Consider the following 15,240-nt stretch of genomic DNA (forward strand, 5'->3'; position numbering starts at 1 on the left):
ATGTCTTCCCTTGTAAGGTAGGCTTTTCTTTTCCCTTGCTGCTTTTAGGACTTTTCCTTATGTCCGTATTTTGCAAATTTTACTATGTATATCTTGGTGTTGGCCTGCTTTTATTGATTTTAATGAGAGGTCTCTGTGCTTGGATTTGGATGTCTGCTTCCTTCCCCAGATTAAGGAAATATCCAGGTATAATTTGCTCAAATAAACTTGCTGCTCTCTTCTGTTTTCCTCTCCTTTTGGGACTCCTAAGATAGGAATGTTATTATGCTTTATGGCTTTGCTGAGTTCCCTGAGTTTACCTTTGTGATCCAGTGTTTTTCTTTTCCTCTTCTTTATAGCTTCATTATTTTCCATAATTTTATCTTCTGTGTCACTTAATTCCTCTGCTTCTCCTATCCTGTGGTTATTATATCCGGTTGATTTTGCATCTTGGTTATAACTTTTTTTTTTTTTTTTTTTTTTTTTTTTTTTTTTTTTTTTTAAGGCCTGACTAGTTTTTAGGTCTTTTATTTCTGCAGTAAGGGACTACTGGTGTCTTCTATGCTTTTCTCAGGCCCAGCTAGTGTCATTATGATTGTTGTTTTAAATTCTGGATCAGACATATTACTTATATTTGTTTTTTTTTTTAATGTTTTTATTTGTTTTTGAGAGAGAGAGAGTAAAAGAACAAGTAGGGGAGGGGCATACAGAGACAGAGGATCTGAAGCAGGCTCTGCACTAACAGCCAAGAACCTGATGTGGGGCTCGACCTCACAAACCATGAGATCATGACCTGAGCTGAAGTCGGATACTTAACTGATCTAGCTACCCAGGCACCTCTACATTTATCTTTTTTTATTAGATCCCTGGCTGTGACCTTTTATTATTCTTTCTTTTGGGATGAATTCCTGCATCTTGGCATTTTGTCTAGGTCTCTGTCTTCTTGTCTGTGTTACGAAAACCTGCTGTGTTTTCTGTTCCTGACAAAAATGCCTTTGTGAAGAAGAGGTCATATACTGTTAGGGCCTGGTGCTTCAAGAAGTGTCTCTAGTGTATGCTGTGTGCACTCTGCTGCTGTGTTTTGTCTGCTCTTTTTTAGGGCAGTCTTCTGCAGGGTTTTCCTTGCCTGCAGTGGGAAGTATTTGGATCTTGTCCAGAGGGTGGCGGGTTTTAACTAGGTGTGCTCTGTCTGGTCTGCTTGTTAAAAGAGACTACATCCTATTTCCACTAGAGCTGAAGCTTTGCAGCACTCTGTGGTCGGTTGACTTGGTGTGTGGGGGGAAGTTTGTGCTGGTCTTCTCGGGGGAAGGACCCACTATTTTGGTTCTCAGGTACACTTGCCCTAGTAAAGAAGCACCTGCAGAGTGCAGAGGTGTGGGACTTGGTGTAGTGGCTGAGGTCTTCATTATTGGTGCTGTTTTGCTCCACAAAGTCCGTCCATGCTGATGGGTGGGTGAGAGAAATGGTGCCAGCCCTCTCCTTCCTCCCCAGGGAGGGGAGCTCGATCCCACCATTGTCCGGGAAGCCTTTACAGAAGAGCAAACATTCTTCCTTATGTCTCCCAGGGTTCCCTCAAATTCCTACCTTCACCCTGTCTGTATCTGGACTGTCTGCCTTCCTAGCAGTGCAGTGCACCTGTGTTTTATCTCAGGCACACTGAGTTTTAGAACTCCAAACTTTAGAGACCCAGTGTGGCGTGGACCTGTGCTGTCCTCTCAGGGAGGGTTGCTGCACTGGGGAGGGTGCCAGCTTGTCCCAGAAGTGCAGTCATACCCATAGGCAGGAATGTGGATTATAAAATGCAGAAAAAAAAAAAAAAGAGTCCAAGTTTGCTACCCTTAGTAGGTGTTTCTCCCCTATGCTAAGGAACCAGACAGTGCAGTGGAGACTGCTGTCTCTTTCGTTCCTTGAGAAGTAATGACATCTCTCCCAGATATACTTCAAGAAGCAAAAACTGTCTTCTCACAGTTTGTCCCAGGGGTTCCTCAGATTGTGTTGTCTACTCCCAGGCCTCCTCCATTCTTCTCCACAGGGGCACATCTTCACTTGCCGGGCTCCACACCCCCACAGCGAAGACTTCTAAAACTCCAATTTTTGAGCTCCACTGGTTGAAAAAACTCACAATAATCAGCCCCTCTCATTTTCCCAGTCCATGCTTTTAGGGAAGTGTTTTTCTTGTGCTATCCCCTGTACACTGCTCTCCTCCTACCTGCTTCCCACCCCCCCCTCCAATCTCTCAGACTCTCACCTCTCTCCATGATCAGGGCTCCCCTCTCTTCCCTGGCACCCATGATCCTTTTCTCCCTTAAATCACATCTCCACACCTTCTGCCTTCTACATTGTAGCCTCATCTTTCCCTCTAGTTGTGCAGTTTGTTGTCTCAGTCTTCAGATAGATTTCTTGGGTGTTCAGAATGATTAGATATTTATCTAGCTGTGTTCGAGGGATGAGGCAACCACGTACTACTTCACCGTCTTAACCTCACCTCCCCAGGCTGGATTCTTTCACTTAGCAATATGCATTTAAGATTCATCCATGCCTTTCTGTGGCTTAATATGTCATTTCTTTTTATCAATTCTAAGAAAAGCAATAAAAATAAATTATTCAGAAATAATAGAGTAGTATATTGGATATAGTAGTGTTCATAAGTAGATCTTTGTCCTTGTTTACTTGGGGAAAATAATAAAAGAAAATGTTAAGTATTAAAGAGTCTTTTATGCAGTACTGTGAAATGGGTTATAGCTGGGCTGAGATATTGATATCTCAAGGCTTAGAGAGCTGAAGTAATTACAAGAGATTTGAGCCAGAGAAAGACTGCAAAGATCAGTGACATAAAACTGAGTGTCTTTAATAAAAGATTCTCTTTGGTTAATCCAACAGAATGCTGCATCTCTGTCTTTTCCCACTAAACTTTATTACATATGAATTAAAAATACAATTGAAAAACACAAAAACATGAGTTTAAATTGTGTGAGTCTATTTATACACACAGGTTTTTTTCAATAAATACAGTACAGGAGATGTATTTTCTCTTCCTAATGGCTTTCTTAACATTTTCTTTTCTCTAGCTTACTTTACTGTAAGAAAATAATACACAATACATGTAACATACAAAATATGTGTTAATTAACTGTTTATCAATAAGAGTTCTTGTCAAAAATAGGCTATTAGTAAATTTTTGGGAAGCCAAAAGCTATACATGGATTTTTAACTGTGCAGGGTTTGGTGCTCCAACCCCTGCATCGTTCTCAGGTCAACTGTAAAATGTTAGGATAAAATCATGTTACTATGTACATTATCTTGGAGAAGGGAAGATTTTATAAGGCAAATATCAAAGCTAGGACCTCGAAAGTATATTTGAAACATTCATAGAAAAAATATGTAAATGACAAATAAAATAAAAAATGCTTATTGATGACCTTAAAAATTAAATTGAAAAAAATATGTGTGTTTGGTATTTTTTAACCAGTGAGATTGGTAGTAATTTAATTTTATTATGGAAGATGTTGCTGTGTTGCTGGTATGATTGCATATTTGTTTAAATTTTTGATAAGATAGTTTGGCAATATCAAAATACAAATATTTATACACTTTGACTTAGCAGTTCCACTTTTTGGAAACTACTACATATAGACTTGCATAAATATGCCAAGGAAATTATAAAAATACCTATCACAACATGTTTGTAATGACCTAAATATATTTATAATATAATAATATGTGTTATTTTTTTTTAAATGTTATTTATTTTTGAGTGAGAGAGAGAGAGCATGTGTGAGCAGGGGAGGGCAGAGAGGGAGGGAGACAGAGAATCTGTAGCAGGCTCTGTGCTGACAGCCAACAGTGCGATATGGAACTGAACTCATGAACTGCGAGATCATGACCTGAGCTGATGTTGGACGCTTAACCGAATGAGCCACCCAGGTGCCCCAGTATGTGTTATTAATTATTAATTATTAAGTATAAATTGTGGATTAAGTAGATACATTAGAAGACATTTATGCTATGGAATGTTATGACAGTACCAACAAAGAAATTTAAATACAGTTAAATTTCAAAGATGTCCGGGAAGTAAGTGAAAATTGGAAGTTGTTGAGTATAGGTGTAGTATGTTTAGTATGACTGTACTTGTGTAAAAACAGTAAATGGATAGGAAACATGTGAATATGTGAGAAAGTGTCTGAAAAAAATAAAAAGAGCTGTTAACAAAGGTCATTACCTCCCTCTAAGTTACATGGAAGATCATAAAGTGGAGACAGGTGGGGGAAGGGAAAATTTTTTCTTTCTCTTGATCTTCTGTGGTATTTAGAATTTACTTAAACAAACATGTTGAAACTTCATGTATTACTTCTTCTGGAAAAAACCAAACACCAAAACCCCAGAGAATACTCACATGGTCAAAATACCTACCAGATTAGTAAAAAAATATATTTACCTATCATAAAAAAATATGAAAAATAACAAATTAAGAAATACCTGTATGTTCAATTTTGCAATGTATCAAATAATGAGATTATTCTTAGTCTAATCTACTACCTCCAAGAAAGTGAATGATGAAACCAGAAATCACAGTTCAAATATCTGACATGGCAAAGGAGGTAACACAAATAATGCAGATTTAGCCCAGTTATAGATACAAATTATCGGCCTGAATATTCATCAACCTCTTATAATCTGAACATGTACAAAATTATAGGGTATATTTTACATTAAAAAAATAAGTATCTTGTGCAAGGGCACCTGGGTGGCTCAGTCGGTTGACATCTGACTCTAGATTTCGGCTTCTCTCATGATCCCAGAGTTATAAGATAAAGCTCCATGGTCAGGTTCCAAGCTGAGAATGGAGCCTGCTTAAGATTCTCTCTCTCTCTCTCTCTCTCTCTCTCTCTCTCTCTCTCTCTCTCTTTTCCTCTGCTTCTCTCTGCACTTGTGTGCGTGTTCTCTCTCTCTCTCTGTCAAATATAAATAAGTAAATAAAATAAAATATTTTATACATAAAATTTGCATTTGAAAGTTGATGGCCATGAATCAGTTAAAGAATCTTCAGGATTGGTGCTTTGGGGGTCTTACATCATTCAGGAAGTAATCTTGATCTGATATTAAGGAAGTGAAAATAGAATTAGCTAAGGCCATTGTTAAAATGCAGATTCCTAGATATTACACCAGATTCAAAGGGAAAGGGCTGGGAATATATGTATTTTTAATATTTATTTATTTATTTATTTAGAGAGTGCATGAGAAGGGAAAGGGTGGAGAGAGAAGGAGAGAGACCAGGCAGGCTCTACACTCAATGGGGAGCCCTATGCAAGGTTGGATCCCATGACTGTGAGATCATGACCTGAGCCTAAATCAAGAAAGAGCCAGATGCTTAACAACCTGAGCCACCCAGGTGTCCTGGGCTAGGAATGTATTTTTAACAAGCATCATTGCTCATTAATATTATCCAGTGAGTTTAGGAAATCTAGATTTACTATAATATCCAGTCTTTGAGTGTGATTTTTAAGATTTTAATCAAATCTTAAAGATAAGCATTTTTCCTTTGATGATATTCAGAAGAATATCCTCTAGAGCCAAAGGTTGCTTCAAAAAATAAATTTAATAAAATAGTTCAAGCTACAATAAAGAATTAGACATAACTTCAAATATTATGGCTTTGCTGTAAACATTGAGAAATTACTGTTTTAGCCAAAATATACTATAACCTAAGTATACTTTTCACATGTGTTTAAAGTATTGATTGATGAATTCATTATGGTTCTCATACTGTATTATAACTTGGAAAGAAAAATAAAGGCTAATTTTTTTGTTTGTTTTTTTCTTTTCTTAATTTGAAAACTCCTTCCCTGGCACCACATGCTTCAATTGTGTTTACATTAATTTACCCCGAACTTTGTGAATTATGATTTTTAAAGTAATGTTTCTCAGTTTTGTTCTATGTTTTCTATATTTTAACATAATATTTAATAAATTTTCTTTAGTAATGTATTTTAAAAATAAGTGAAGTGATTGAAAGAAATTAAGAAGGTTATGTTAGGCAAGTCTGATTTATAAAGACAGATAGATAAATTAAATTTCTGTAAATTCACAATTTAATTTTTTTGCCCCAAAGATACTTGCTCAGCAACAAGGAATGGAGCCAGTTGTACCTCTTCAAGTTCTTCACTTTCTAACTATTTGTATGTGTTCATCTTGGGACAACTCTTGCTGGGAACAGGAGGAACTCCTCTTTATACCCTGGGAACAGCTTTTATTGATGATTCTGTGCCCACACACAAATCTTCTCTTTACATAGGTAAGTTTTCTCTATAAAATAAATGTTTCAGTATCATTTCATTGCTTTTTAAATTGATAAGTAAAAGCATAACATATGCTTATGAAAAGTTGTAATTTCATAGGCATTTCTATTCAATTTCCATTAAATATTAGATAGAGCAATATTACTCTTTTTGATTGTTTACTGACACATGTCCTTCAGTTGAATGCAGTTATGAGTTTTGTTGACATCCCGCTCTATATCCTGTTCCGGGCATGCCAGCCCTCCTAGAACTGCCATCCAAGCAGTAGGCTGTCTGGATTAATTGAATTCCAGGTTAATTTACACAGGGTGGGGAGATTGAGTTGGCCATTCTACCTGATTTACTAAATCTTTTATGGACTTAACTAGAGTCAACAAAAGAAACCACAAGATAGTACCCAGAACTCTGTGGACTTTTCATTTCAGACTAATCCTGGTTATGTGTGGCTCAATTCTGGGTTGGTGGCTGGAGGAGGGGGGGTGAGGGGAAAGGCGGTGCTGAACCTAATTTTTGGTAGCGTAAGTTTCTCTTAAATTCCTTCTGTGATATTCTTGCAAGGTAGAGTTTACTAGGCTGTGTGTGGCCTTACATCAAATTAATGTGTTTCACATTCTAAGTTTTCATCTTATCAGTTTATTATTCTAATATAGGGGACTGCCTTAGTTCTTTTAATCGGCTGTAACAGAATACCATACACTGGTTGGCTTGTAAACAACAGAAATTTATTTCTCATGGTCCTGGAGGCTGGAAAGTCTAAGATCAGGGTACCCACAGTTTCAGGATCTGGTGAGGCCCATTTCCTGGTTCATAGACAGCCATCTTTTTCTTGTGTTCTCACATGGCAGACAGGTAAGAAAAGGCTTTCTGGGGCATCTTCTTAGAAGGGCACTAATCTGATTTGTGAAGGCTCCGCTCTCATGACATAATCAGTTCCAAACATCTCACCTCCTACCATCACACTGGAAACCTACATCCCAGGTTTAAACATAGGAATTTGAGGGGACACAAACATTCGGTGTATAACAAGAACTTATTGCTATAGTAACTGGAAGTCAAGTATGTTCAAAACAGCCCTGATGGAGACTATTAAAACTACTTAGGCTCTTCCTTAATATGAAAACCACTACACTTCTAGTTGTTTTCTCTACTTGTTTTGTGTTGGTCTCTCTGCAAAGTCTCATTGTCTCTCTCTACAAGTTCTAGCTGATCTGTATAGCTTCTCTTTCATTTACTAAGTAGTAATGCTTTTATTTCAATTAGCTAGTAATGATGCTTTTCACTCTCTCAGTTTAGCATATTTCCTTTCTGAAGTCCTCTTCTGATCAATAATTCTCATAAAACAGTTTTAATCTTCATGTGTTAGTAACACAAAATTAGGAAGTTTTACAAAAATTATTTAAACATGGTAGGTAGAGTGGAGGCCCACAGGACTGTCCCAGATTTGATAAATCTCTGGGAGGACTTGCTGGACTTAGCATATAATCATATTCATAGCTGTGAATTATTACAGGGAGGGATGCCAAGGAAAATCAGCAAAAGGAAAAGTGCAGACAAAAACCAGGTACAAGCTTTGAAGATTTAGCTTCCTCCTAGTGGAGCCAGACAGTTCACAATTGATTCTGCCAGCAAGGAGTTTGAAATGTTTTCTACCAGTTAAGTTCATTAGAGGTTCAATGTCCAAGGATTTTATTGGGGGTTGATCATGTAGGGACCCTTTGTCTTGCATGTATTAAAAGTTCTAGACTCTTAAAAGAAATACAAGTGGTCAGCAAAACAATATTGTTTGTACAGTGTAGGTGCAGTCAGGCAGGCACCCTAATTAGTTAGGGAATGGTGGCATCCTTCTGGACAGTTAAATAAATCCCAAATGCCAGCCAAGGGCCAGCCTTGCAAACAGGTCTTTCTAAAGTTAACAGTCACAGGCCTGCTATGTTAACTCTTTCTTATACTGTAGGAATTTATCAAATGGTAATTTTTGAGAGCAAAGGAAAACAACAGAAGTAACAAAACTGGGAAACACATTTTATCTCTTTATGTTAAGGAAAATATGAACACTTAATTATAGTATCTTATATACCTGATTTTTTTTTTTTCAATTTCAGATAACCAGTATTTTTTAGTGGGTATTTAAGTTTTGTTGTGTGAAAAACTTCCTTTTTTATGCTTTTTATCTCTTTTTATTTCCCCATTTCCAAAATCTTCCTCCATTCTTTCTTTCTTTTAAAACAGTATCTGTTTTTGGTAGCATACATTATTCTATGAAACAAATTTTATACATAACAAGGCAAAAAGGGGCAAAAAGAAAACAATCAAAATTTGCTACCTTTTAGAGTGAATTAAAATAAGTAGTTAATGTAACATCTCAATCCTTACAATCTTTTCCAGGCCATTCACCCTTTATTCCCTTATTTCTTTGATGCTTTCATTGGGTTAACAATCTTTGTTCTTTAATTCCAACTTTTTAATTCATTTAATGTTATTTTGTGTTTAAATCTTTCATCTTAACATGTGCAAAACATATTTGCTCTATGTTCTTATTTCTTAGCCTTTTTTCTTTCTTTTTGATAATTTAATGTTTATTATTTCATTTCTTCGCTTTTATCAATTTCCTCCTTTTATCAATATCCTTTACTGTTCATCTACTAATGACCTTATATGCAAACTTGATATTATGAAATTCTGAAATTAATTGATATTTTTATCACATTCCTGTTTATCACAAAAGTTCTAGAACTCTTTAAGTAAAAATTTTTTTTAACGCTTTTCCCTGATAAATATTTTCACTGGGAATAGATAACTAGTTGACCGTTGATTTTTTTTTTCAGTACTTTAAAAATACTGTTTCTTTGTCTTTTCACTTCCAATGTTTCTTATATATGTTTGCATTTTTAAGATTTTTCTGTTTGATATGATTTTCTTCAGTTTTACTTATATGATGTGTGTAGGTGCAAAATTCCTTTTATTTAACTTGTTTTGGATTTATATGACTTGGATTTACATGTTTTGGATTTATATGTTGTTTTGTACTTTCATTGGCTTTAAGATATTTCCTATAATTATTTATTTAAATATAACTTCTTTCCTATTATCTCCTCTCCTAGAACTCCAATTACATGTATGCTAAGCCTTTTTTTTTTAATGCATTCTTCATCTCTTACTCTTTTCTGTATTTTTTATCCTTTGTTTTTATTTTTTGTGCTTCTCGATAAATATTTACTGACTTAATTGTATTTTCCAGTTGGTAATCTTCAGTTCTGAGGAATCTGTTGTGGATCTCTTTCATTTCACTTTGATAAAGGTGTTTTATACTTGTACCACTTTTCTCCAAACCCCACTCTGTCTTTTAATAAACTCCCAATCTCTGATATATTTGGGAACACTGCAGTCTGGGATGCCCTTTATCTGACTTCGCAGGTTGAGTTTATTTAAAGCAAAGCTGTATTTACTTTGTGAGCAAGTCTATTTGTAATTCACCCTTACTTTTAGAGTATAGCCTCCTAGGTGCCAATGTAAAATGTAGGGTAGAGGAAGTTAATAACTTCCAAGTTAGGAGCCCTGAACTACAACTTTGGTTTCCTTCCTTCCCAGACACTACCAAGGATTGCTAACCCCCAGTGTCTCTTGTAGAATCACCCAATATATGTAGGAAAAAAATCAGTCCCATTTTTTTAGATGTCCCTCTTCAGAATCTTGACTCTGGTCCTTCAGAATTCTTATATGTTTCCAGATCATCTTGCATGGCTTCTACTTTGGAGACTTGGTCAAATATATAAGTCATTTTTGGCATTGACACATGCTTAGCTTTGGATATGTTATATTTTGTTCTTTTGTATATGAGAATGAGAATCTCAGCAATTAATAAAAAATTCAGAAAATGGTAATATATGAAGATACTAATGTACACATCTTTTTTGGTAAAAATTTAAATGTTATGTATGGCAAAAATTTAAGTATCAGAGAAATAAGGTTAGTTTAATTCTGCTGCAAGTTAAAGTGGAAGATTCACTAAGTGCAGGAATTTAAATTAATGGCTTACTTTTATGAAACAGACTAATGACCAGATCCAGGTTTTAAAATCAGCTGCTGTAGTGCAAAATACAGATTGCTTTTGGAGTGTCTACACAATAGAAAAGGCTTCTCATTTCACATCATTTTTTCCATAAGAATTGTGAACAGTAACTAATATCACCATCCACAAAGGGTAGTAGTAGATGCACTACCTCTGCCACCAAGTAACGTAACGTAACTTTCCATGAATTTATAGTTTAGGTTTATTGCGATTATTGCAGTCTAACAATTTATACACTGAATTACATAAATATTTATATTTAAAATGTTTTATATTTATTTTTAAAATATTTTTTAAGCTTTTTGACTTGACAAGTACTATTCAATGGTATTTTTTTACTGAAAACGTGTAATTTTGGTGTAATTCTAATCATTTCATGATTTTTCTAGTGTAAAATATTTGTCTTCACCGCTGTAAGCTTTTCAAAGCACAATTGTACTGTTGACTATCTTCAATGTCTTTGTTCTTCCAGGAATTGGCTATTCTATGTCAGTATTAGGCCCTGCTATTGGTTATGTGTTGGGAGGACAGCTGCTAAGCATGTACATTGATGTGAACATGGGACAAAGGCAAGGCGACATCTCTTTTTCTTTTATATGTTTATTTTATTTTAATAATGTTAACATCATAGAACGTTTTCAAAGAATTTCCTCAGATAGCATGAGGGATTTTTCAGGAAACAGAACTGAATACACACAATATTTATATAATACTTTATCTGCCCTTCATGAATTAATACCATACCACCCCTTAGTATAATAAATTTATTCATAAATAAGGATGCTTAATAGTCATCTGAAAATTTTCAAAATACACCTCTAGGACTTCATGCATTGCTCAGAATGAAGAATTTAATCAAAATTAGTTGTGCTTTTAGTAGATTTAGCTGGATGTAGATAGCCTGAAAAGTCTCAAAAGTCTATGATTCTCAAACTAAGTGCTGTAGTAGCTTTGATATGGTCATAAGAATTGCAATTGTGTGGTTTCAGCTCTGGCCATAGAGGATAATAAGAGGTAATATTTATTTATCCCATACTATTTTCTATAGTTTTTTATAGGTTTTGTGTGTTACATTATTTTACATACTTCTTCATTTAATTCTCTTAATAATCCTATAAGGTAGTTGATATACAGAGGTTGTTAAGTGGCTAAGACATAAATCCAAGTAGACCTTTGACTCCCAAATCTTCCTTTTAACCACTGAGTTACCTTCTCTTTTTCCGGAATATAGAGAAGTCAGTAACCTTTGGTGAGTCCATATTTTCTCATTTTACCACTAGGAATCAAAACCGTGCAATCCTTTGTGTGACTGTGAGTAATGAATAGAAAATGAAACAGAGAGCTGGGTTTTTAAGAAAGGTTTTAAATTTCAGTGGAGAATTACATGAGTTGTAGTAATGGTGTGTTTGGGAGGGAAACCTTTTTTTTTTTTTTTTTTTTTTTTTTAAGTAGGCTCCATGCCCAGCATGGAGCCCACTGTGGGGCTTGAACTCATGACTCTGAGATCAAGGCCTGAGCTGAGATTAAGAGTTGGACCTTCAATTGACTGAGCCACCCAGGAGCCCCAGAAATATCTTGATCTAAAATGATGGGAACTGTTATAAAACTTAAGAAATTACTTTAAGAAGAACTTTACAGTCGGACAGAGAAAGACAAATACTATATGATTTCATATATATGTAAAATCTAAAAAAAAAACCCAAACAAACAAACAAAAAAATAAGCCCATAGATACAGAGAACAAATTTGTGGCTACCATTTGGATATGTTATATGTTATAGGTGGGGGATGGGTGAAATGGGTAAAGGGAGTCAAAAGGTACAAGCTTACAGTTATAAAATAAATGAGTCATGGGATGTAATATACAACACTATGACTATAGTTAGTAATACTGTACTGAATATTGGAAAGTTGCTAAGACAGTAAATCTTGTAAGTTCTCAAAACAAGAAAAATACTTCTGCAGCTAAGATGTTAGACTTAATGTGATCATTTTGTAATATATGGTAATATCACATTATATTGTATACCTGAAACTAATATAATATCGTATGCCAGTTACACCTCAATAAATAAATAAATAAAATGAATTTTATGTTTAAGTGAATGCCTTAAGGCACAGTGTATGTGCTTTTAACACAGATCAGTGATTTGTTATAAGATGTAATCAATATAGTTGAGAAGAAAAACTTAGCCAAATTAGGTAGTTTAGAAATTCTATGTATGCTTTCAGATATTTAGCATATATATATTTACTCTTAAATATTTTACACTTTTATGTCATAGTGCCATTTTGATATACTTTGTAAACCATTATTGTAGTTTTCATTTATGCCTGCTTTCTGTTGTCTGATTCATCACAGTGACTCTGCTTTAAATGTTGAATATTGTAATAATATTCCCCTATATATGTACTTGAATTACAAAGTATAGTTATCATAACTAAATTTTAGTGAACAAGGTAAAGTTGACTTTTACATTTTGTTTTTCTGTCGTATAGCATAGATATTACTGAAGATGATCCACGATGGCTGGGGGCATGGTGGATTGGATTTCTTCTGTGTTGGCTCTTTGCTTGGTCTTTGATAATTCCTTTTTTATGCTTCCCAAAACATTTACCAGGTATTCATTTTTGTTAAAATCAAAGAGTTTTATTCCAATTCTAGGCCAACTGTTGCTTTTTGTATAGTTGATAAGAACCCTAGAAAATTCATTGTTCTATAGAATTTCAGTTGTCTGCCTATGCAAACTTTTGAACATTTGTCTTTAGGAAATACTGGGTAGCAATCTTAATACTTATGGTTTTCCTTTATTTCCAGGTAATAAAATCAATAAAACTGTACATAGGCACTTTCTTACTATATACTTAACTAAATTTGTTTCCTGTGTGTTGTCTGGAATCTTGCTTTATGTATATGCAAAGTACAAGTATCTTTCAAACTATTAGTTTGTATTCAGTTACTCACTACCCAATAATTAATCTGCCTTAAATCATTGATGTTATTTGTTGATGAGAGAACAAGTACTTTTTTCCCAATTGTCATAAAAGTAATGCTGTAGTATACTCATTTTTCACCATATTTCAATATTAGACAGTTTGTCCAAAAAGAAAAGGTTAATAGAAAAGAATATCCATCCATTCCCCTTCTCTGGAAAACTTTGCTTCTATATAATCATGTAGTTCAAATTATCTATAAAAGTATTTTTCTCTAGGCTGAAGATTAAATAGTTGTTTCTATTACATGTAAAAGGTAGATGATTAACTTTGGGAATGGGCAAAAGAAAAGTTGGCAGAGTAGAAGTAGTTGGTCTCACTGATTCCTGTCTACCCCGGGCCATCCAATTTATAATTCCATGTATTGACTGTTTTCTCAGATTTATTCACAGTACCATTATTAAAAATCAAAGAGACATGATAATACATGGTAAATACTTCATCTGTGAAGCATGTTAGAATTAAAGAGAGTAGGGGCACCTGGGTGGCTCAGTCGGTTAAGCGTATAACTTCAGCTCAGGTCATGATCTCACAGTTCGTGGGTTCAAGCCCCATGTCGGGCTCTGTGCTGACAGCTCAGAGCCTGGAGCCTGCTTCGGATTCTATGTCTCCCTCTGTCTCTGCCCTCCCCCTACTCATGCTCTGTCTCTCTTTCTCTCTCAAAAATAAACATTAAAAAAAATGAAAAAAAAAAGAACTTAAGAGAGTAAAAGAAAAGAACCTCGAACATACATTGTTTAATATATAATGGATGAAAAAGAGAACCATTCAAAAAGAAGAAAAGAATTTAAGAGATATTTTTATTTTTTTATTTTATTTTATTTTATTTTTTAACGTTTATTTATTTTTGAGACCGAGAGAGACAGAGCATGAACGGGGGAGGGTCAGAGAGAGGGAGACACAGAATCCGAAACAGGCTCCAGGCTCTGAGCTGTCAGCACAGAGCCCAATGCGGGGCTCCAACTCACGGGCTGTGAGATCATGACCTGAGTCAAAGTCGGCCACTTAACCGACTGAGCCACCCAGGCGCCCCTAAGAGATATTTTTAAATAAAGAGGATAAATATATCGTTGGAACAGAATCGTCTCATCTTAATTTTTAGACTGGTTGGAACTCCCTTAGCTGATAGTAATAATTCTAGCTCTCAGAAAAAATTATATACGTAAATGTTTGTGCAATTTTGTTGACAGAGGAACTGGCTTCTTATGTTATGGTTTTATAAACTTGTAGAAGTGTGTGTCAGTTAAAAAGTAAGCATTTCCAAACTCAACACCCCAAAAACAAATAATCTAGTGAAAAAATGGGGCGAATAAACAGTTTTCCAAAGAAGACATCCATCCAGATGGCAAACAGATACCTGAAAAGATGCTTAAAAGCACTCATCATCAGGGAAATACAAATCAAAACCACAATGAGATACAACCTCACACCAGTCAGAATGGCTAAAATTAACAAAACAAGAAAGAAGTATTGGCAAGGATAGGGAGAAAGGGGAACCTGTTGCACTGTTGGTGGGAATGCAAACTGGTGCAGCCACTCTGGAAAACAGTGTGGAGGTTCCTCAAAAAAATTAAAACCAGAATTCCCCTACAACCCAGCAATTGCACTACTAGGAATTTATCCAAAGGATACAAAAATGCTGATTTTAAGGGGCACATGCACCCCAATGTTTATAGTAGTGCTGTCAACAATAGCCAAAGTTTGGAAAGAGCCCTAAAGTACATCAACTGATGAATGGATTAAGAAGATGTGGTATGTATGTATGCATATATATATATATATATATATACACACACACACACACACAATGTACACACACACACACACACACACACACACACACACACACACTGGAATGGAATACTACTCAGAGATGAAAAAGAATGAAATGTTGCCATTTGC

The 15,240-nt window shown here is 35.1% G+C and overlaps 1 protein-coding gene across 3 annotated transcripts in view; it reads left to right on the top strand.

The window, feature by feature from the left end:
- SLCO4C1 (solute carrier organic anion transporter family member 4C1) overlaps positions 1–15,240 on the top strand; it is a 74,341-nt gene that overhangs the window by 33,840 nt on the left and 25,261 nt on the right. For all 3 annotated transcript variants that reach the window (XM_019450619.2, XM_019450620.2, XM_019450622.2), the window contains exons 3-5: positions 6,089–6,271; positions 10,817–10,913; positions 12,844–12,965. In XM_019450619.2, coding sequence (XP_019306164.1) covers positions 6,089–6,271; positions 10,817–10,913; positions 12,844–12,965 — 402 coding nt within the window. The remainder of the gene's footprint in view (positions 1–6,088; positions 6,272–10,816; positions 10,914–12,843; positions 12,966–15,240) is intronic.

The sequence above is a fragment of the Panthera pardus genome, unplaced genomic scaffold (assembly GCF_024362965.1).
Source record: "Panthera pardus isolate Hobbes unplaced genomic scaffold, ASM2436296v1 HiC_scaffold_2, whole genome shotgun sequence".
NCBI lineage: Eukaryota > Metazoa > Chordata > Mammalia > Carnivora > Felidae > Panthera > Panthera pardus.